General features: G+C 39.2%; 1 protein-coding gene and 1 long non-coding RNA gene across 13 annotated transcripts in view; one reads left to right on the forward strand and one right to left on the reverse strand.

Annotated features, from left to right (window-relative positions):
- The window catches only part of LOC149127135 (uncharacterized), a 563,175-nt gene that overhangs the window by 90,863 nt on the left and 448,005 nt on the right, over positions 1-24,307 (forward strand). The window lies entirely within an intron of this gene.
- The window catches only part of RASA2 (RAS p21 protein activator 2), a 126,173-nt gene continuing 110,612 nt past the window's right edge, over positions 8,747-24,307 (reverse strand). For all 11 annotated transcript variants that reach the window (XM_070072739.2, XM_070072737.2, XM_070072736.2 and 8 more), the window contains 5 exons: positions 16,621-16,703; positions 15,829-16,037; positions 15,005-15,108; positions 14,482-14,671; positions 8,747-11,753 (listed from right to left, as the gene is read on the reverse strand). In XM_070072739.2, coding sequence (XP_069928840.1) covers positions 11,723-11,753; positions 14,482-14,671; positions 15,005-15,108; positions 15,829-16,037; positions 16,621-16,703 — 617 coding nt within the window. In that variant the 3' untranslated portion in view covers positions 8,747-11,722. The remainder of the gene's footprint in view (positions 11,754-14,481; positions 14,672-15,004; positions 15,109-15,828; positions 16,038-16,620; positions 16,704-24,307) is intronic.

Consider the following 24,307-nt stretch of genomic DNA (forward strand, 5'->3'; position numbering starts at 1 on the left):
GTTGTATAAGATTGCTTTAGCTATTCAAGGTCTCCTGTGCCTCCATATAAATTTCAGCATCACTTTTTTTTCTAGATCTTAGAAGAATGTCTTTCGTATTTTGATTGGTATCACATTGAATCTGTAAATTGCTTTTGGGAGCATGGACAATTTGATATTGATCCTTCAATCCATGAACATGGATATTTTTCCATTTTTTAATATCTTCTATTTCTTTAATGTTTTGTAATTCTCATCATAGAGATCTCTTACATCCTTGGTTAAATTTATTTCAATTTATTTTTTTGGTAGTTTTTGTGAATGGGATTGATCTTAGAAGTTCGTTCGCATCCTTGGTATTGTCTATGTATACAAAGGCTGATGATTTTGTGTGTTGACTTTATATCCTGCTACTTAACAAACTCTTTGAGTTTTTAAAAGTTTTTTTTTTTTTTAAAGATTTGTTTATTTGAAAAAGTTACATAGAGAAGAGAATGAGAGAGGTCTTCCATCTGCTGGTTCACTCCCCAATTGGCCACAGTGCTGCTGATCCAAAGCCAGGAGTGAGTAGTGTCTTCTCATTCTTCCACGTGGGTACAAGGGTGCAGGGGCCCAAGGACTTGGGGCATCTCCTACTGCTTTCCCAGGCCATAGCAGAGAGCTCCATCCTAAGTGGGGCAGCCAGGTCTCAAACTGGCACCCATATGGGATGCAAGCACTGCAGGCAGTGGCTTTACTGCTATGCCATAGCCCCAGCCTCCCAACAGTCTCTTACAGGGGTGTTTGGATCCCCTATACAGAATCATGTCATCTGCAAATAGGGATAGTTTGACTTCCTCCTTCTCAGATTGTATCCCTCTGATTTCTTTTTCTTGCCTGATGGCTCTGGCTAAAACTTCCAGGACTATGTTGAATAGCAATGGTGAGAGTGGGCATCCTTATCTGATACCTGATCTCAGTGGGAATGCTCCAACTTTCTCCCATTCAATATGATGCTGGTCGTGGGTTTGTCATAAATTGCCTTGATTGTGTTAAAGAATATTCCTTCTGTACACAGTTTGCTTAGAGTTTTCATCATAAAATGGTGTTGTATTTTATCAGATGCATTCTCTATATCTATTGAGATAATAATATGGTCTTTGTTCTGCAGTTTGTTAATTTGATGTATCACATTGATTTTTGTGAATGTTGAATCATCCCTGCATACCAGGGATAGATAAAGCCCACTAGGTCTGGGTGGATGATCTTTCTGATGTGTTGTTGCATTTGATTGGCTAGAATTTTGTTGAGAATTTTTGCATCTATGTTCATCAGGGAGATTGGTATGTAGCTCTCTTTCTCTGTTGTGTCTTTTCCAGGTTTAGGAATTAAGGTGATACTGGCTTCATAGAAGGAATTTGGGAGGATTCTCTCCCTTTCTATTGTTTTGAATAACTTGAGAAGAATTGGAGTTAGTTCTTTGTTAAATGTCTGGTGGAATTCAGCAGTGATGCCCTCTGGTCCTGGGCTTTTTTTTGTGGAGAGGGCCTTTATTACTGATTCAATTTCCATCTTGGTTATGGATCTGTTTAGGTTTTCTATGTCTTCATGGCTCAATTTAGTTAGGTTGTATGTGTCCACAAATCTATCAATTTCTTCTAGGTTTCCCAGTTTGTTGGCATACAGCTCTTTGTAGTGTTTTCTGATGATTCTTTTTATTTCTGTGGTGTCTGTTACATTTCCTTTTTCATTGACTTGGGTCTTCTCTCCCTTTCTTTTTTTTTGGTTGGGCCAATGATGTGCCAGTTTTGTTTATTTTTTAAGAAAACAAGCTCTTTGTTTTGCTGATCTTTTGTATTTTTTTGTTTCAATTTGTTGATTTCTTCTCTAATTTTAATTTTCTTTTCTCCTAGTTTTGGATTTGGTTTGTTGTTTTTCTAGATCCTTGAGATGCACTGATAGTTCATTTATTTGGTGCCTTTCCAATTTCTTGATGTAGGCCTCAATTGCTATAAACTTTCCTTTTAACGATGCTTTTTCTGTATTCCATAAGTTTTGATATGTTGTTGTCATCAATTGTTTCCAGAAATTTTTTGATTTCTCTTTTGATTTCTTCTATGACCCACTGTTCATTCAGGAGCATGTTGTTCAGTCTCCAAGTGTTTGCATATGTTCTAGAGATTCCTGAGTTGCTGATTTCCAGCTTCATTGCATTGAGGTCCAAAAGGATGCATAGTATAATTTTGATTTTTTTTTAAATTTGCTGAGACTTGCTTTATGGCCTAGCATGTGGTCAATCTTAGAGTTCCATGCACTGCTGAGAAGAATGTGTGTTCTGCAACTGTAGGATGAAAAGTTCTGTAGATAACTGTTAGGTACATTTGGTCTATAGTATTGATTAACTCTGCTGTTTCCTTGCTGATTTTCTGTCTGGTTGATTTGTCCATTGCTGAAAGTGGGGTATTGAAATCCCCATTACTATTGTATTTGAGTCTATGACTCCCTTTAGATCATCAACATTTCTTTCTTTTCTTTTTCTTTTTTTGACAGGCAGAAACATTTCTTTCAAATAACCACATACCCTTTAATTAGGAGCATACATTTTATAATTTCTATTAAATTGATCCCTTAATCATTACATAGTGCCCTTCTTGTTTCTTTTAACAGTTTTTGTAATAAAGTCTATTTTGTCTTATATTAGCATGGCTACACCAGCCCTTTTTTTGCTTCTGTTAGCATGCAATATCTTCTGTCCTTTCACTTTCAGTCTGCATGTATCTTTGTTGGTGAGATGTGTTTCTTGTAGGCAGCAAATATATGGGTTTTGTTTTTCAATCCATTCAGCCAGTCCGTCTTTTGATTGGAGAGTTGAGGCCATTTACAGTCAAGGGGACTATTTTTTTTTTTTTTTGACAGGCAGAGTGGACAGTGAGAGAGAGAGACAGAGAGAAAGGTCTTCCTTTTGCTGTTGGTGCACCCTCCAATGGCCGCAGCGGCCGGCGCACTGCGCTGATCCAATGGCAGGAGCCAGGTGCTTCTCCTGGTCTCCCATGGGGTGCAGGGCCCAAGCACTTGGGCCATCCTCCACTGCACTCCCTGGCCACAGCAGAGAGCTGGCCTGGAAGAGGGGCAACCAGGACAGAATCCAGCGCCCCGACCGGGACTAGAACCTGGTGTGCCGGCCCCGCAGGTGGAGGATTAGCCTAGTGAGCTGTGGCGCCGGCCAAGGTGACTATTTTTTAAAAAATCTTTTTGTCCATATTTGAGATTTTATTGGTGTTGAAAATCAGCACACACTTTTTTTATTTAATAAATGTAAATTTACAAAGTGCAACTTTTGCATTGTTGTGGCTTTTCCCCCCCATAACCTCCCTCCCACCCACAGCCATCCCATCTCCCAGTCCCTCTCCCATCCCATCCTTCATCAAGTTTCATTTTCAATTATCTTTATATACAGAAGATCAACTTAGTATATACTAAGCAAATATTTCAACAGACTGCACCCACACAACCGCACAAGATATAGAGTACTGTTTGACTAGTAGTTTTATCACTAACTCTCATAGTAAAACACATTAAAGACAGAGATCCTACGTGGGGAGCAGGTGCACAGTAACTCCCATGTTGATTTAACAATTGACACTCTTATTTATGACGTCAGTAATCACCCGAGGCTCTTGCCATGAGCTGTAGAGGCTATGGAAGCCCCTTGAGTTCACCAACTCTAAATAGTCAAGGCCGTATCACAGTGGAGGTTCCTTCCTCCCTTCAGAGAAAGGTGTCTCCTCTTTGATGGCCTGTTCTTTCTGCTGGGATCTTGTTCACTGAGATCTTTCACTCAGGTCGTTTTTGCCACAGTGTCTTGTGAGACTCTCATGGGCCTTTTAGCCAGATCCTAATGCCCCAAGGGTTGATTCTGAGGCCAGAGCAGCACACACATTTAAATTAAAATGTGTCCACAATTAAATTGTCCACAATTCTTAACATATGCAACAAAAATCTAAAAAGCCATGAATTGTTATTCTTTTTTTGTAAAAGTTACTCCAATGACTTTCCAGCTTCAAATTTGGAGGCAACTCTTCCTTAAGAGGCTATCAAGTATAAGTATCTTCAAATGTTGCTGTTACATAAATCCCATCCATTCACAATTTAATAATATATACATGACACTCAAATTTTCAATCTTACACTGTACATTAATAAAATCATTAGGAAAATTGGACTACCACAACCAAAGATGTTATAGAGCGCACATGGTTCTTACAGAACAAGGAGTGGTTTTCTGTAGGAAACAATTCTTCTAAACAACATGAGAGAAGTAACTGAAAATATGCAAGACAAGTAACTGAAAATATTCAAGACAGATTAAATGCACAATTGAGACTCCAAATCGGATGGAACTGGATTGGGTGCCCGCCCTCTCCTCCCCACCTCAAGCTGACTATTAAAAAGTAATGACTTTGCCCTGTAGTTTTCCATAAGTATCCCTATTTTTTACTTTGCATTTCCTTTGTACTTTTACTGGGAGATTGTCTTCCTTTACCTTCTTTCATAGTGATGACCATGTTTCTGTCTCTATGTGCAGCATATCCTTAAGCATCTTTTGCAGGGCTGGATGGCAGCAAATTCTTCCAATTTCTGATTGTTATGGAAGGGCTTTATTTCGCCTTCATTTTTCAATGAGAGCTTTGCAGGGTATATTTGTTCTATTGTATTCATTTTGATTTCCCTTTAATATCTCAATTTCATGGGAGAATTTTTTTTCATGTCCTGTACAGATGTGCAGTAGTTCATTTGCTTCTGATTACTTCTATGCAATTTCAGGATCCATTTTTTTGAGTTCCATTCCTTGCATTTCTTCCATCTCATCATCTTCACAATCTAGTATTGAGGCATTGTGTTCCTTTGGGGGCATTGTGTTGTCTTCCTTGTTTTCCTTGAATTGCTGCATTTATTTTTAGGCATTTATGGAGATACTCCTTGGTTTCCTTTTGTTTTTGTTTTGCTGTGGTGGCTTTTATCTTTGTACTATTCCTCTGTAGATAAGTGGAGTGTCTGCTTTCAGTGAATATCTAAAGGCTTGGAGTGAGTGTGGCCAGGGATCTCCATTCAGTGCTCCAGGGTGAAGGGCGTGTCTAAGGTGACACACCCAGGTTTGGCACAATAAATCTTTTTTTTTTTTTTTAATCTGGGGAAGCTTATTCTGCTCAGCTGAGCTCCTCTCCTAATAGGAGACCAGTGCCTGAGTGCTAGCCCCAGCGAGCATAATATTCATCTGCTCTGTCCCAAGGATCACACAAAAGATCTGTGCAGTCCTCAGTGTAATTCAGGTTCCCCAGCAATGTCCCTGACCAGGTAATCGGGTAGCCCTGAGCATGTGGAGTCTCCCACAGTGACTACCCAAAGTTTCTTCCTCATCTAAGGGCAAGGAGCTGCGAAGTGTAATAAAGCCACCCCCTACCCCCAGAATCACTCAGACTCTAGGGAGGTCGTGAAGGCCAGTGTAGACGGGTAGAGAAATGCAAGTGCTTGTACTGGCTTCCACTAGCGTGGATGAAACACGCAGAGCATGGTTCCTCCTGTAGTCTTTCCCATCTCTGCAAGTGATGCCTCCTCTCCTCTGGTGGCTCAGGCTCCCAGGTCTTCTGGGACTCATTCCTCCCAGGTTCCACCTGACAGCAAATCCTATTGGCCCTACCTCAAGCGTTACCAGAAACTGACTTCTCACCACCTGTTGTGCTATGGGCCTATTACTGCCTTCCCCCAAACTCCTTTTCCGCTTATGGTCAGAGATTTTCCTCGACATAGCAGGCGATCCAAAATTGACAGGTGGGTCACATCCCCGAGCTGCTCAAAGCCTCTGACCTGCCAGTCTGTGCCCACAGCTGCACTCACTCATCTTGTTCCCGCTTACTCATTCATCCCCCTGCTGTTCATGCAACATCACGTTTTAGTTCTGCCTGTAAGATTCTGTCTCTACATACGCAGGATTCTCATCCTCACCACCTTCAGATCTGCACTCAGACCTTCTTTAGTGAGATACTCTCTGCTTCCTTTAAATTTTTAGAACAGCATCCATCCAGCCTATTGCCAGCCCACCTGCCTCCTTTTCCCACATCACTCTGCTTTGTAACACTCGCCAGCATCTGACCTGTTTGTTCTCCTACCCTCAAAATGAGTGCTCTGAAGCAGAGGTTGCTGTATCCTTACTCAAGACATAATTTTGAGATGCAGTGTATGTATCTTTATTTTTTTAAAGATTTATTTGAAAGTCAGAATTCGTTCACTTCCCAAATGGTCACAGTGGCTGGGGCTGGGCCAGGTTAGACTAAGAAAGGAGACTGAAACTCCATCTAGGTCTCCCATGTGGTGGCAGGTGTCCAAGTATTCTGGCCACCTTCTGCCTTCCCAAGCATGTTAGCAGGGAGCTGGATCAGAAGCGCAGCATGTGGGAATTGAATGAGCGCTTATATGGGATGCCAGTGTCGCATGCTGTGGCTCAACCCACTACACTACAATGGTAGCCCCGAGGTGTAGTTTAGAACTGAGCATCAGGGTCAAGATTTGGAAGTTATTTTAGCTCATTCCAGCGTTTCCCAGAACTTAAATGCCCCACACTAATCCAGAGATCACCAGGTGATAAGCACAGCCTGATCTATGAATTTGTCAGTCAAGATTTTGTTGCTGTTTTTGGTAGTTCATATTCACAAACATTGGTGATTGTTTGCATCTCCAAATGTAAAATTGTGATGCTGATTGTGCCTTTTCCCTCTCTTAGACAGGTCCTGAGAGGCTGTCTGGGGGTCACTAACTCCAGTCTGCCCGGAGAATCCATAACGAGTGCTTTAACTCTGTAGGCATCTGGTCTTCCTGGTTCTGGTTAAGAGTTGAGAAATATATTAGATTTGGAAAACACTGTTGTCTGCTGCAGACAGAACTCTTCTTCGATGAGTAAGATTTATGTAGCTATTATGTGTTTACGCACCAGGGTTCCGACAGTATGAAAGAGAAGGCTTGAATTCAAGGCAGAAAACAAGATTAATCTTAATAGGACTTTATTCTACTTAAACAGGTCACATCTTGTCTGTCCACATAAAATACAGGGCTAAGTTCAAAATAAATGGCAAATAGCATCCCCAAACTAAGTGAAATGGTAGAAAGACAAGCCAGAAAATGAACATTTTTGGCCAGGTCAAGGATGTGTCTGAGGAATTGAAACCAACAGTCACTGTGTTTTGAAGTCTGAAATAGCTACAAGGGTTTGCAGGGGAGTTAGTTCAGAACTCACCATTGACTTGGAGTAGACAAATGTATACCAGTCATGCCAAGCTGTGTCCAGCTTCTTTATCTGTGTAACAAAAGGACTCTGCTTGGCTTCAAGTGTCCCTCAGTTTTGGAACTGTGTTCTGGGAAGGCAAACTCAACTAAAGTATGGCCCCCTCTCCCTTTAAGGACCAACTTGTTTACACTACAGAATAGGACCCCAAGGCCGCCTTTTCTCCAAAGTTCTACACATGGGGTGGGTAGCATGAGAGCAAGTCAGGTGTGTCTACAAAAGCAAGATCCTTAAAGAGATTCCAAATCCCACCCCTTCCTCTTTATCAACCTGAAATCCCTCTGGAGTCACCAGGGCTGTGTTTCATGGAAGGTTTACTCAGGGATGTCAAAAGGGCTGCCGAGGCACTGAGGGGGAAGAATCCTGGCTTTGTCAGGGGCCAGGAGTTGCCCGCTAACCTGGTCTCTGGTGTTGTCACTTGATATTCTTTTTTTTTTTTTTTTTTTTGACAGGCAGAGTGGACAGTGAGAGAGAGAGACAGAGAGAAAGGTCTTCCTTTGCCGTTGGTTCACCCTCCAATGGCCGCCACGGCCGGCGTGCTGCGGCCGGCGCACCGCGCTGATCCGATGGCAGGAGCCAGGAGCCAGGTGCTTTTCCTGGTCTCCCATGGGGTGCAGGGCCCAAGCACTTGGGCCATCCTCCACTGCACTCCCTGGCCACAGCAGAGAGCTGGCCTGGAAGAGGGGCAACCGGGACAGAATCCGGCACCCCGACTGGGACTAGAACCCGGTGTGCCGGCGCCGCTAGGCGGAGGATTAGCCTAGTGAGCCACGGCGCCAGCCGTCACTTGATATTCTTAAAGCACGGTCAGATTCTGACATCCAGGAAGACGATGTGATGAGAGTCAAGTTACAGTGTAAGTTAATCTATAGGGGTTAGTGCAGGGCCCAAGAGGAGGCGCTGATGTTGGCTTTTTTGAGCAGTGTGGAAAGCGGCAGTTCTCAGAAAGCTGAACCCACCTTAACTGTGGAATCTATTTCTCCACACCTGATGTGCATGGCTCTAGGGTACATCGGGAACCTGCCTGCATGGTGCTACCACAGGTCTCAAAGCAAAGTCTATTGAGTGAATAAACAAGGACGAAATTGGCAGAGGGGCTGGCGTTGTGGTACAGCAGATTAAGCTGCTGCCTAGGACAGCAGTATTCCATGAGTGCCTGGTTAACTTCTGGCTGCTCCCCTTCTGATCCAGCTCCTTGCCAATGCGCCTGAGAAAACAGCAAAAGATGGTCCAATTGCTTGGGCCCCTGCCACCCATGTGGGAGACCTGAAGGGAGTTCCAGGCTCCTGGCTTCGAGTACAGGAACAGAACACTGAAGCCATTTCCAGATGGCTTTGTTCAACTTTGTTATTAGAGACTTCTCACTTTCACTATTCCTTTAATAATAGGCAAGCTATGATAATTTCATATAAGAAGTTACTAAATCAGTAAGAAAGAAAGGTCTCACAAGGACATGCTTCTTGTAATTTATTTGAGTTATTTCCAAGCGACAGTTACAAAAGTTTTTAATTTTTATAATACTCTTGATAAGAAAATAAAATTTAAATAAAAATACATTCTCAACAATACAACATGGTTACACAAATTCACTACATTAAGTTTCGATAACTTACATTTTCAACTGGACACTGTAAAAACCAATATTTACCAGCAACATATTAATTTCCAAGTTAATAAAAATGGAAGCAGATAGTATCAATTAAGATTGATATGCAACTCTAGAATGAGTCTTGTATTTTTCACATACTGTAAGGACACCTAAAATGCTATAGGGAATTCTGTCTTTACAGGATGTACCGTTAGAACAAATTAAAGGTGCTTTCACTTAAAAAAAAACAAAAAACAAAAACAAAAACAAAAAAAAAAACAGAAAACAACTGTATTTCAAAATCTGGCATGAATGAGCCTTTCTAATAAAAGATGAAATCAGGTTTCAGAAACAAACAAAAGCCACATCATTTGTCACTTTTTTAAACATAATAGAAAAAGCTTAGTTTTGACATTTAACCATTACCCGTGATAAAATGGTGTTTCTTTGGCAAATAAAATAGTTCAATTTGATAAATTATATTCCTGGGAATAAAAACCTTTGCTATTGCCCATCATTTTATTAAATGAATATTAAAAAACGTAAGTAAACAAAAACAAAACAAGCCACAGATCACCACAATTTCAATTTATGGAAATGGCTAAACTAAGAACCAGAACTGTCATTTATGGCAAGTTTCCCTATATCATTCTTTTCTTTCCATCCTGGGGTTTTCAGGGAGAAGTGACCTGTTATGTCTATTTTCAAATGCAGAAAAAGCAGAGAGCGCCCAGGTAGTAAAAATCAAAGTCCTCATGAGTAACCTCAGAGGAATGAGGACCTAGGAAGCAAGATCCTTGGTTACCTTAGAGTCCTACTGACAGGGACTCTTATTTCAATAGACTGTCATGGAAAAGAAATCTCTCATTACTTTTTACTTTTAGGCAGGTTAACTCCAGTCAAACTGGCTGTTTAAAGTGCCATGTGAAGAAAAAAAAAAAACTACATGACTGGACCCTTCTCTTCACATAGTTGGGGTTCCTTGGATTTGCTGTGATCTCTTCAAAACAATCACAATTGAAGATCTGATGTTAGAATATTTTCCATCTTAAATAGCAAAGGATGAAAGAATCACTAAAAAGTAATGAATGGTACATAGTCATCCGCAGGTAGACATTTCAGAGATTCTTAAGAGGAATTCTAATTGATGAAATTCAAGAATGAGAAATTTATTAAACGGCTAAGTTTTTATATTTATAAATCAGTGTAGTTTATGGGATTTACTAGTTCATAAAATTTAAAGGACTTTCAAATCTGTCTTTAGGCCAGGAGTAATAATCAACCATAACACAGACTAGTACTGATTCTTAAACATAACCAGTTGATTTTTTTTTTCACATTCAGAGAAATAACATTTATAAAACAACTTTGTATGCCAATGTTCTTCAGACTATTACCTAAAAACAATACAATTTAAAAACAATCACCAATAAGATAATTGGCAAAGTATATATTGAAATATAGCTTATGCTGAGGGAAATAAAAAATGCACTACTAGCTAGACTTACACTAATAAGTCACAGTTTTAAAAAGAAACATAGCTAAATACTCCAAGTTTCAAAGTACCACATTTAGAAAATGGAATTACAAAGACAAGAGTACCATGGTCTTTAATACTGATGAAGCAAAATATATCCCCTCTTAACTTTAAGATGGCAACTTGCTTCAACTGCTTATTTACAGTTATGGTTTTCAGAACAAAAGTAAATTATTAGGTAAAAATGGGATTCAAACAGCTGCTTGCCCAAATTCCATTTGGCTAGCAGGCAATAAGGAAATAGCAATGAAATATAAACATTTTCAGGATAACATTATTTCTAGACTTAAACACTGATCATTCAACTGATCATAAAAGTCAGATACCATGGAGTATCTAAAGTATAACCTGGGGCAGTCCAGATTATTAAAGTGCGCCGAGTGACTGTTCTTGAGTTAGATCACAACCTAACACTATAAGAAGGGCATCCTCATGGTGGCCCTTGTTACAACATGAAACAGCCAGTGAAATCAAGTGATTCTTCCACCACCATCTTTCACGGTTTACATTCTCCTCTTTTTCAGAAGAGCTATCCTTAGAAGTCATGTTAATCTGAACTTTCAAATCAAGAAGATGAGTACCTGATATTTAAAACAATGGAAAAAAGTGGACTCATTTTATTTCATCTGCCATCACTCATCTCAAATGTAAACAAAATGCACACAACAGCACATGTTCCCTGATTCTTCCGAGCGGAGTTCTGTTTGCATCTTTACATAGGCAAAGGATCCACCCAACTTCCACGAATGCTCTGGCAGTTTTCTGAAGTTTCTGTTACTGACACTAATGTAACCTAATGTAATGACTAATGGACCAAAGGGATTTTTTTTCTTTTTAAAGAAGGAGGGTATAGATGAACTAAATGGAAAGCTTTGAATTGTCATGAATTGAAATTTTTCTAGTAAAACACGGATGTTGGCAGTATAGAGCAGGCACTAATGGTAGTGAAAACAAGTCCACAGAACAGCTGTACAAGAACTGATGGTTTCTTGCTATGGAAGAGTTCTCCCTTTGTTACAAAGCGTCTTTAGGAACCTTCTTTAGGAAGACTTCTCCTATTAAAAAGTTGTTGCAGAAACATGGATTTGGACACAGAAGATATGAAGGGAATCTTGGGTTTCAAATTCTCTAGTAATATATCAATACCAGGAGTCTCAAACAGGTAATTTCAATTATTAAATATTAAATACAATGTGAATGCAAGTGACATTGAAGCCAATGTTCATTCTTAAATACTATGAACAAAATATGAGAAAATCCAAGAAAAATATTTTCCAGTTCTTCTGAATCAATTGGTCAAACTCTAAGATGTTTTCCCAACAATTGGATTTTCCCTAGAAAACAAAAAGAAACTTTTTCAAAAGCTAAAAAATAAACTTTTAAAGAGCAATGCATAATGGAATCCACTAAGTATAAATAATTTTCCTTTGATAATATCTCATGCTAAGTCTTGTTTCACTAATTCAAAACCACTTACTGGTCACTTAATTGACTTTAGGAGCCATTCTAGACCCTTAGGTATATAGTTGTAAACAAAACAAAACACATTCTGCTTATAAGGAAAATAAGTGAAATATTTAAGTACAAGAGATGCTGATGGGGGCCAGTGCTGTGGTATAGCTGGTAAAGCTGCTGCCTGCAGTGCCGGCATCCCATATGGGCACCAGTTCAAGTACCACAATGAAAGACCTCTCCCTCTCTCTTTCTCTCCACCTTTCAAGTAAATAAATTAAAAAAAGAAAAGATGCTGACAGTTTTAAAAAACATTTATTTGAAAGTTGGAGAGGTGGAGAGACAGATCTTCCATCTGCTGGTTCGCTCCCCAGATGGCGGCAATGTTAGGGACTGGGCCAGGCTGAAGTCAGGAGCTTCATCCAGGTCTCCTGTGTAGGTGGCAGGGGCCAAGTACTTGGGCCATCTTCTGATACAGGGAGTTGGAATGAAGGTGGAGCAGCCAGAACTCGAACTGTGCCACATGGGATGCTGGCACTGCAGGTGGCAGCTTTATGCACCACACCACAGTGCCGGCCCCAGTGGTGGCATTTTTTAAAATAGGGAAAAATAAAGTTGGGCAGGGGCAGAGTATGTATATTTATGCGGAGGGGTGTCACTATCTAAGAAGGATGGTCAAGCACTGGCTAAGAACTCACATGGGAACTTCCCAGGGTGCCAGGAAAACAGAATTACTACTGTGGGAAGAGAACCAGTTATCACAATGTAGAAGAGACAGAATTAAGGTACTTACAATTTTTCTAATATAATGAACTCTATCTGGAAAAACGTTTATGCCTGCTGAACTGCTTTTTATTTATAAGAAAATATTACTGGATAAAATCTTTGAAGAGTATTTAAAGTGTCAGGGCCAGGATTCACAGCCCTCACTAATCAGTTGTGTAACCCTGGGCAAGGGATTTAAATTTCCCTGAGCCTCAGCTTCTCTAGTTGTAAAACAGAGAGAAAACCACACTGGCTGATGTGAGGATCAGTTTATGTTGTGGCAAACAATTATTTGCTGGCCCAAGAACCATCCCATTTCCTATCTTTTCTGTACAGGACCCTTACTTTGTTCTAGTATAGTGTGATTCTGTATTTCAAGGAGGTTCCTTCCTCATAGAAGGGCAATGCCTTTTCTGTCTCTGGACTCTATGATATATGAATGTGGGGCTCCGAGCTACCTAGGCTTATCTGTGATCAGGTGGAGTCAAGTATAAGGATGACAAGTCACTTTATTGATGACAGCTGAGTGGCACAGAGTCTTTGACAATGTTGTTGTTCAATTAACCAAATGTAGAATTTGGGACTGAATTTCTAAGACTAAAATACTTCTTACTGTTTAAGCCATATCAATAGGTATTTTCTGTTAACTGTCGCTAACGGTAATCTGAATGAAATGAATATAAAGTCCTAGGCCTAGTGGCCTGAGTGGAGTAAGTTTCCAAGTTATTCCCTGTAACAGCCAACTATGAGGGTACTTCAAAAAGTTCATGGGGAAAATGTAATTAAAACATAATACAGAGGCTGGCATTGGGGTATAGTAAGTAAAGCCACTGCCCGTGACACAGGCATCCCATATGGATGCCGGTTCAAGTCCCGGTTGCTCTACTTCTGATCCAGCTCCCTGCTAATGTGCCTGTGAAAGCAATGAAGGATGGCCCAAATACTTGGGACCCTGCACCCACGTGAGAGACCTGGAAGAAGCTCCTAACTTCAGCCTGGCCCAGCCCTGGCCATGTGTGCATTTGGGAAATGAACCAGTAGGTGGAAGATCTCTCTCTTGCTGTTACTCTTTCAAATAAATCTAACTAAATGAAAGAAAGGAAAGAAAGAAAGGAAAGGGAAGGAAATGAAGAGCAGGCCTCGGCACTGTGGTTAAGAAACTGCTTGGGATGCCTGCAACCCACATCGGGATGCCTGGGATAGAGTCCCAGCTCTGCTTCTTGCTAATGCCTACCCTGGAAGGCAGCAGGTCATGGCTCAAGTAGTTGTGTTCCTGCCACCTGTATGAAAGACCTGGATTGAGCTCCTGGCTCCTGGTTTCAGCCTGGCCCTGCCCTGCTGTGTGGGCATTTAGAGAATGAACAAGAGGATGAAAGATCTATTTTTTCTGCCTTTCAAATAAAAATAATAAAAAACAGATTTCCATGCCCTTTTTGAAGCCTCATGCATCTGAGATGGATCCACAAAATCAGCTATAAAATACTTCTAGTATTTTCACAGGTTCTTTAAAAATATAAAAGTGCTTTTTTTAAAACTGTATATAAGGTATAGTGTAAGAGATAGAAAGGAGGATCATTAAAAACAAAGATACAAACTATTCAAGGAAAGAATTAAACATAAAAGTGTTGATAAAGTACAGCATTAACACAATCTAATGATAGCAAAATTGAAACAGACCAAAGCTCTTCTAGACTTTGAGTGTCTGAGAAAACTTGCATAGTTATGATAAAGACTTGACAGATGAAGGCCTACAGGAAGCCTGGAGGTCAGCTGAGACGATAGGGCAGGAAAGGCAATCTTAAACTCTGTCAAAAACTTGTTTACAGTAGCTTAAAAAATACATACTTGCTCCCATACTTCGCACTACTTGATCTTTTCTTTCTATACTTTTCATGAGGTTCATCCAGCTTCTCGATGATGCTTTTTATTTGCTGAATTGTCTTAAAGGTTGTTACAGAATCTTCAATTACAAAGTTGGAATAATCATCAGGTTCCTTCTGGGGTCCTTGATAGACTGCTATTGTTCCACAGGCCTCTGCAAGGAGCAGTAAAATCTCTGATTAGACAACTAAATTCCACAAACACAACTTGTACTCTAAGGATTTTTTTAAGGGTCTCAAGCTGGGGAAATTTCTCTTGGCAACACACTGATGACTAAAATACATAAATTTTATTAAGATCACATTTATGCAAAAGCAGCATTTTTATTTCCTGAATGCCTATAAAAAATATCCCCTTCAGGACTTGTCAACTTTCATTTTGGTTAAAGTATGAGTATCTTCAGTTCCTACAAAATGCCAAAGTAATACTTCTGGAATTGAAAATGAAAGACCATGGTTATATAAAAATAAATTAATAGTGCAATTACCTTCCATCTTCTGCAGTTTAAGTAAACTGAGAGTAAAAAGTGAGTAAATCCTTTCTGTTTCTCTGTCTTCATCAATATCTATTTGGATGTCTGCAGGGACACCTCTATAGTAAAAATGAAATGAAGCACATTGGGAAAAGTTTACTTATATGCCAAAGACTTTTGATGCTTAGAAATTACAAACAAAATTGGAACTACAGAAATTTAGTTTCAGGAAAAATTTTTTAAAAAATGGGGTCAAGAGAGCCTTGGTTGTTACATGAATATAATCATAAGAAGGCAGGTTTAAAGTAACACTATGATAACCTATGCATCATCACAAAGGCAAGATCTTACAACTTAAGTCTACAGGGATGCAATGGCTATTCTACACAATTTGACAAAGAATGCTAAGTACTCTTTCTTGTTATCCCGCTCAGGTTCATGCTTCTATTTAAACATTTATAGAGTCTATTTAAATATTGATTTACATATATATATGTACATATATATAAAAGTACAACCACTATTAATTTCAGGACATTCTCACCACACTAAAAGGAAACTCGCATTCTCCATTCCTCCCTCCCTTTAGCCCTGGCAACTACTAACCAACTTTCTGGCTGTATGAGTTTATTTTTCTGGAAATTTCATATACGTTTTGATACAATATATGGCCTTCATGTCTTCATGGCCTTCGGTAACTCAGCATAATGCCTCCAAGGTTCATCTGTGTTGCAGTATGTATTTGTACTTCCTTTTTATGGCCAAATAATACTCCATTATACTGTACTATATGGATATATATTTTGAAACACTGCTTTTTTAATCAGAAAGAAACTTACGCAGTACATGGCTTGCAGCCTGGAGTGTTTTCACTGGTTTCCTGACAGCACAGCCAGTTTCCATTCAGGAATGCAGAGGGATGAAAAGAACTGAGCCGGTTCTGATTGCAGCGGCTCACCCTGCAGAGCACGTCTATCCATTCATTAGCTTCTACACAATTATTTGCTTGGACATAGAGTGGCTTCTCCGTATGTATTACTTGGAACATCTTCATAGGTAATTAAAATAAAGTTAGAGACAGAATCTAAAAACCAACACACAGTACAAAGCAAAAAAATACATAAAAGAAATCTAAGTTTCCTTGGCTAGATAACTGTTGCTAAGATATCTTATGGAATGTTACTTTTCAAACAAGTTAGTCCCAGAGACAATCTAAATCACTAAGCAGTACAACAGAATGTAACTTTGAGGAGCCACCCATGTCCTCAAGAATGGACTCTAATATGAAAATAAAGGGAGGGAATCGCCTATGGAGGAGAAAGTATGAGTGAAGGCAAAGCAGTGGAAAGATACGGAGGAACAAGCACTGGTACTGATAAGTCACAGACGACAAAGTAGGACAGAGAAATTGAGACTGTATCAGAGACTTGAATGTCAAATAGCGAAGTCTGATAATAGGGAAATACTGAGAAAAGCATCTTAACTTATTGAACTAGGCAGACTACATGAAATATCAATAACAACAATTTTACACAGAATTAAAATTAATTGACTCGTGGTAAACACTGAAACTTGTAAATTTTCAACTGTAATATTTGGAATTTAAAACTCTAAATATTTATATGACTTACATTTTTCTTGTTAAAGGAACTCTCTTCCAGTTTTTCCACAGCAAGTATGTTTTTTACTGGAATTGTATAAATTGCATCTTTGCCTAAGTAACAGAAGTAGGACAAAGTTAAAATAATTTCCATCAGAGTAATAAAGGTGAGAGATTCTCTGTAAATTTAAGCTTATCCTCTTGATGGCAGAAGTACACATAAACCTACAGTGTACTTACACATGGTTTATAATAAAAATTTTGTCTCATTGAACAGATGATTTTGATTTCTATGAAATTTTCTTTTTTCAATTTATATTAAAATATTTTCAAGGAAAAATGTAGGCCCACATTTAATCTCTATAGAAAATAGGAATGTTACCAAATTTTATAACATTAATTAAACAGGGACGAAAAAAAAATATATTTGGCAATAGAATCTACTTAAAAACTCGGTGGAATTTTCTTTCATGAGAGTTATAGAAGCAGTAAACACGATTATGTAAATAAACTCCTATTTTGCTGAATACTTAACAAATATTTTGATTAACCCTCACGATAAACGTTTTGAAGCTGAAATTGTCCATTACTATTACATATTGGCTGACTAACACTGGTAATTTAATCTGAGATGTGGAGAACAAGTAAAAAACCTTATTTGGTAGGATAAATCCTTAACCCAATTTAAGAACTTGGAAATCTGAGTTTGCTAAAGGAGGTACAAAATAATAAGGCCTGAGAATATACTGCATTTCAGTCTACCTGGGACTGCATCTCATATAGTCATATTTGCTACAGGCAAATATAATTGGACTTCTTGTCATTTTATAATTTTATTCTTAGAAAATTGAAGGTTAATAACTTTACATTTTCTGTTATTCAATAGATTAATGTATAGTTTTTTTGTCAGGAAAAAGTGTTAGGTTAATAAAGGCTTTATGTCTTGAACAGAGGTTAACACAGAATACTTGCTAGGCCTGGTTCCTGGTATAAAATCTAATTTAATTCAACTATCCTACAGTGAAAGTCAACCATAACCCAAGCACCATTCTAATCATATAGCAGTAAACAGAACACAGAGTCTGCATTTAGGTCTGGAAAGACGGGCAAAGGACAGGCAGCTATAGAGACGAATGCTCCAATGAAAATAAACTGGAGTGATGTCAAGTAACTGGAAGGTACTTTAAATTGAGTGGTTAGGAAAAACTTTGAAGAGATGACATTTACATTCAAATAAATGTAAATACATGGAAACAAGAATATACTGGCAGTCTCCTGGAAGCAGACAAGATCACACTGAGGAGGGTGGGAGGTGTGGGGCAGGAAGCCACAGCCCGAGCCACAGTAGGATGGGACATCTACAAAGGTAGGAGTGGTTAGGGGACAGCTTCAAGCTAGAGCCAGTGAACATAGACAGCTGGAGGCTGGCGGAGGGGAAGTCCTCTACATTAGGATAATTAACCTGTGTCAGCTGCATCTGGAACAGCTGGGCCAAACAGGCCCTCCCCACTTGGAGGTTTCTGCTAAGAGTCAACAGAGGCCTATGTTCACAGTCTGAAGCAGCAAGGATGCATACTGGGCCGCAGAGCAGTGCAATGCCACAGGTAGCTAGCTGCTGACCCTCAGGAGGGAAGCAGGGAGCACTCACCCAGAAAACAAACACCAGAACCCTTCTTCCTCAGCTACTTGTCCTGTTCCTCCCTCATAATCATTAGTGGTCAGCTAGTACATAATCATGTAGGTGAATCAATTGTAAAACACAAAGATGAGCAAATCACCAAAAAAAAATTGTTGAGAAAAATACGCCCTCTGAAGGAGAGACATACCACATGTCACAAATAGGAAATTAGAAGTGCAGTGAGAAGTGCAGAGAGGACCTATGCCTTTGGGCATAACAATCTACATGTGGCACCACAGAGATTCCAGCTAGAGATTTTTAAAAATCTCGGGAGTTTCTATCCTTAGATCTGTTGAATAAAAAGCATGCATATACCCTAAAGTTGCTGTCCTTACTTCTGGACAAATTAAAACACAACATAAGTAGAGAAAGCACACTGTTTCCAGGCACATATACTGTCTAAATGTTATTAGGGTTAATTTCATAGCCAATAGTGTGAAGAGGAATGAATTACAACATGACTAGTAAAATGCAGTATCTTGGGGCCGGCAGTGTTGGCATCCCATGTGGGTGCACATTCAAATCCTGACTGCTCCACTTCCCATCCAGCTCTCTGCTATGGCCAGGAAAGCAGTAGATGATAGCCCAAGTGTTTGGGCCCCTGCACCTGTGGGGGAGACCTGGAAGAAGCTGCTGGCTTCAGATTGATGCAGCTCTAGCCATTGTGGCCTTCTGGGGAGTGAACCAGCAGATCTCTCTCTCTCTCTCTCGATCTCTCTCTCTCTCTCTCTCTTTTTAAAGATTTTATTTACTCGAGAGGTAGAGTTACAGACAGTGAGAGGGAGAGACAGACAGAAAGATCTTCCATCCACTGGTTCACTCCACAAATGGCTGCAATGGCCAGAATCGAGCTATTCCGAAGCCAGGAGCCTCTTCCGGGTCTCCCACGCAGGTGCAGGGCACACATTCTTAGGCAATCTTTTCTGCTGCTTTCCCAGGCCGTAGCAGAGGGATGGATCGGAAGAGGAGCCAGGACTAGAACCGCGCCCATATGGGATGCCAGGTGAAGGATTAACCTGCGCCACGGCGCTGGCCACCCTCTCCTCCCTCTCTGCCTCTGTAACTTGTTTATAAATTTTTTTTTTTTAAAAGAAAGATCTTACTGAGGAGTCTCCAAAAATAGAGTGCAGAAGAACAAAAGAGTAAAAAAGAAAAGGTAAGATCAAAGGTTTAGAAGTTTCAATATCTAATAAGAAAAAGCATTCAATAGAAAGCTACACATAAAATGTTATCTGCAAAATAAAAGTGGAAACCTTCAGATAAAAGGGATCCACCAAGTGCTTAGCAGGATGGAAAAAGACAAATATGTAAATCCTGGGTAGTAAAATGCTAGAACTTTAAAGGCCAAAGAAAGAGTCCCAAGAATTTCTACAGAAGAATAAAAAGACTATGAATAAGACCACAATCACTATTTACATCAGCAACAATGAAAACTAGTGAACAATGTATCTTCAAGTTCTGAGGGAAAATGATATTAAAGCCAGTAATTCAAGAGTTAAGGGCAAAATAAAGACCCTTTTATATATAGGCTCAGAAAACTTAACAGAAAGAAAGTCCATCTGCAATAATAACTTGAGGAAGTACTCCTAGAAAATACTGAATCCAGGAGGGAAAAAGATGTGTTAAAGAAGAAAAAGGGATAAGCAAAGAAATCTGGGAACTGACAGGCAAGGATAGAAACTTACTAAGGCAGGGGTGGGTGCCTTAAGCTGTTAGATGCTGCTTGGGATGGGACACCTGCATCTCATATTGGAGTGCCTAGTTCAAGTTCCAATTCCTTCAATCCAACTTCCTGCTAATGTACACCCTGGGAGGTAGCCAATGATGGGCTCAAGTATTTGAGCCACCCATGCAGGAGTAGGGTTCTGGGCTCCTGGCTATGGCCAGGTCCAACTCCGGCTGTTGTGGGTGTGTGGGGAGTGAACCAGTAGACAGAAGACCTTTCTCTGTCTTCAGATAAAATGAAAAGAAATTTTTAAAATCACTAAAGCATAATATAAAATGGTTAAACAAATAAGAAATATTAAACCATATTACTTCATTAAGGGGATGATAGGAAAACAATGGTTGAAAGCATGAGCATGCTAATATTCATTTTCCAGCATGAATGGAGGCTTGAATTAACTCTAGTCATTGAGATAAATGTCAGTTTAAATTTCTCCGTTAATGATTCCAAAATAGAAACAGATGTCCAAATTCTCTTGAGACAGAAGGAAAGTATGTCAAGCACACACATTCTTGATTATCCCAATAAAAAAAGGAAAACTAAATGTAATAAACAGAAAAGTTTAGTTAATAGAAAATGTAAAAGTAGAAATTGTAGTGATCACAGTGCAAAATTTCCCTATCTAAATGACGAAAACTGAATTTCAATAAAAATGGTCATAACCTTAGAGTTTAACAATCATCATAAAACTCATTTAGCCCATGCCTACGTATATACCTCAGAGAACTGAGGATGTATGGCCACACAAAAACTTGTAAATGAATGTTCCCAGGAGTATTATTCATAAGAGCCTAAAGCTGGAAACCTAAATGTCCATCATCTGATAAATGAATAAACAAACGGGTTCATTCACCCAGAAGGAAAAGCCAGTCATAAAAGACGACACAATACCTGATTCCATCTATGTGAAATATCCAGAATAGGCAAATCCATAAAGTAGATTAGTGGTTGCCAAGGACTGAGAGAAGGGAGCAATGGGAAGTAATTGCTAAGTATTGAGTTGGGGTGATTACACAACTTTGTGAACTTAGCTGTCCTTTGGTATCAAAAGAAACTGGTTCCAGGAACTCTGCTGGACACCAGACTCTTCAGATGCTCAAGTCCCTTCTATATGCTGGTATAGCATTTGCATAAAACATATGCACATCAAATCATGGCTTATAGACTTTAAGTCATCTCTTGGTTACTTATACCTAACACAATGCAAATGCTATCTTGAATAGTTTTTATGTTGTATTGTTTGGAGAATAATGACAAGAAAAAAATCTGTACATACTCAGTACAGATGCAACCATCATAGGCCTAACTACATTTTCAATCTGCTGAATCATAGACACAGAACCCACCTGATCATACAAAAACCAATAAACTGTATACCTTAAAAGGGTGGAGTTTATGGTACATGAAGTTGTATCTTAAAAGAATCACAACAAAAGCAAGTACACCTACATACAGACCCTAAGGTACACGGCTAAAATAAAATAATCATGACTATTTTTGATAATATAAAAATGCTGGATGATTTGCTTTTATACAAAGTATAAAACTGGGCAGATTACTGAAGACAATCACTTCAGGATCTGGGAAACAACCAATGGCAGACAAAACTAAGATGCGTTTGTTCCTAAAAAACTGCACAGGGTAAGAATTGTGAGTTTATAGCTTTCCTGCTTAGGGCTCTTTCCATCTTCCTTGGCTTAGGCAGTGAAAACTCACAGCTGTACTGGGTAGAAGTTACAGATTCAGTTTAAGGATGAGATTTTGGGCACAACAGAGCTATGAAAGACCATGATAATCAATTCTCCAGATTCTTGACTTACTGCTGAAATAAACATGTATGTAGAGCATCCCAGAGTGGGGCAAAAGTTGAATGCCTGGGAAGATTTGTAATCACTAAACTAAGCAAGTTTCAGTAAATCCCCCATGGAGTTAGGTAGGCTTAGGCGGGAAAAATTCCTCAGCAGAGACAACAATAGCTACACAGAAACACACACATTAACTCTGATTTCAGTATAGGAAAATATTAAGAATAAAATAGAATCCAAATACACGAAAATGTATTACCTATATCACTTTTTAACTGAAAAATAAAGACACTGAAAGAAACAGCAACGTGTGATCCATAACTTGGGAAAGAAGTCAGCCAACTGAAACTGAGTGGGACAAGATAATTTTTTTAAAGATTTATTTGAAAGGCAGAGTTACAAAGAGAAGGAGAGACAGAGATCTTCCACCCACTGGTTCACTCACCGAATGGCTGCAATTGAAAGGCTGAAGCCAGGAGCTTTTTCCAGGTCTCCCCACATGGGTGTAGGGGCCCAAGCAGTTAGGCCATCCTCGGCTGCTTTCCCAGGCACATTACCATGGAGCTGGATTGGAAGTAGAATGGCCAGGACTGGCACCCAAATGGGATACCGGTGTCACAGGCAGTAGCCTCACCCTCTGTGCCACAATCCCAGTTCCCTAATATGCATTTTCAAAAACTTTCTGAACACTCGATGTATAAATGGATTTCGAGCAAATTTATCTTTTAATTCTATTTCCCATGAACTTTTTGAAGTTTACTTGTACAGTTATGTGCTATCTAGGATTTGACTTTGTAGGGTAATTTTGTGAGGTTCACCCACGATGTAACTAAGTCGTTAGTTCATTCCTTCTTATTGATAAGTGTTTCACTGTGTGGATATAGCACCTTTCGTCTACCCAGTCATCACCTAAACATTTTGTAGGCTTTTTCTAGGTTTTGACTACTATGAATAATCACTGCTCAGGAACTTCAAGTCTGGATGTAGGTTTTCATTTCTTTGGGGCAGAAAATCAACAGTGAATTTCTAGGTTACATGTATGAGAAGGGTCAACAAAAAGTATGTGAAATGCATACTATCAAAAACCTATGGATTTCAAATTTTAATAAAAGTTTAATTGCATTTACACGAACCTTTTGAAGTACCCTTATTTGGGGTTTTGTGTTTAATTTTTTAGAAACTGGAAAACTACTTTATACAGTGGCTGTACTATCTTATATTTCCATCAAAAATTGGAAATTGGGTTCTTTTCATCAACTTTTGGTTATTGACTATTTTGTTTATTGATGGTATAAAATAGTATCTCATTTTTTAAATTTACATTTCTTTAATAACTGATATCAAGTACTTTTTCATGTGCTTAGTGGACTTTTTTTTGATGAAACATTTATCCGCATCTGTTCAGTGTAATTTCTTGGAGGGAGCGGAATTTGGCATATTTTTAAAACCTGGCTTGGGAAACCTGCATCCCACGTGAGAGTACCGGACTTGAGTCATGGTTCAGCCTCTGATTCTAGCATCCTGATAATGCATACATCTAGGAGTCAGCAACTGAGAGCTCAAGTAGCTGTGTTCTAGCCATCCAGAAGAGTCCTGGATTGAATTCCTGGCTCCTGACTTTCTATATTACAGATCCCAGAAGCCTAGTAAACTGCAAGCATTTTAACAGAGGAAGTGACATCGATATGCTTAACAAACAAGAGATGAAGGGAAAATCTTGCAAGCAGAGGAACAAAAGACAAGTTATAATCAAGGGGGCAACAATAATCAAGGGGGCAACAGTATAATTGACAGCTAACTTCTTCTATCAAGTAACCAAAACCAAAAGACACTGATCCTTCTTTAAAGTGAAAGAGAACAAAGTTCTCAATCTAGAATTGTAGGAAAAATTCCCTTCAGACATGAAAATATCTTGTAGATACAGGCAAACTGAGAGGTCCCATTACAGGCAGGTCTACATATTCTTTCCTAAGCCAGAAAAAGATACAACAGAGAAAGTGAGCTATAGACCAATATCCCTGATGAACATAGCTAGTATTTTGTTGAGGATTTTTGCATCTAATCGAATCCAACAACACATCAGAAAGATCATTCACCTGGACCAAGTGGGATTTATCCCTGGTATGCAGGGATAATTCAACATTCACAAATCAATAAATGTGATACATCACATTAACAAACTGAAGAATAAAAACCATGTTGATTATATCAATAGATGCACAGAAAGCATTTGATAAAATACAACACTTCATGATGAAAACCTTAAAGCAAATTGGGTATAGAAGGAACATTCCTCAACACAATCAAGGCAATTTATGACAAACCCACAGCCAGCATCTTATTGAATAGGGAAAAGCTGGAAGCATTTCCCCTAAGATTTAGAACCAGACAAGGAAGGATGTCCACTCTCACCACTGCCATTCAATATAGTCCTGAAAGTATTACCAGAGCCATTAGGCAAGAAAAAGAAATTCAAAGGGATACAAATTGGGAAGGAGGAAGTCAAACT

Source organism: Oryctolagus cuniculus, chromosome 4 (genome assembly GCF_051225735.1).
Source record: "Oryctolagus cuniculus isolate XC-2025 breed Fujian yellow rabbit chromosome 4, ASM5122573v1, whole genome shotgun sequence".
In the NCBI taxonomy this organism is placed as follows: Eukaryota; Metazoa; Chordata; class Mammalia; order Lagomorpha; family Leporidae; genus Oryctolagus; species Oryctolagus cuniculus.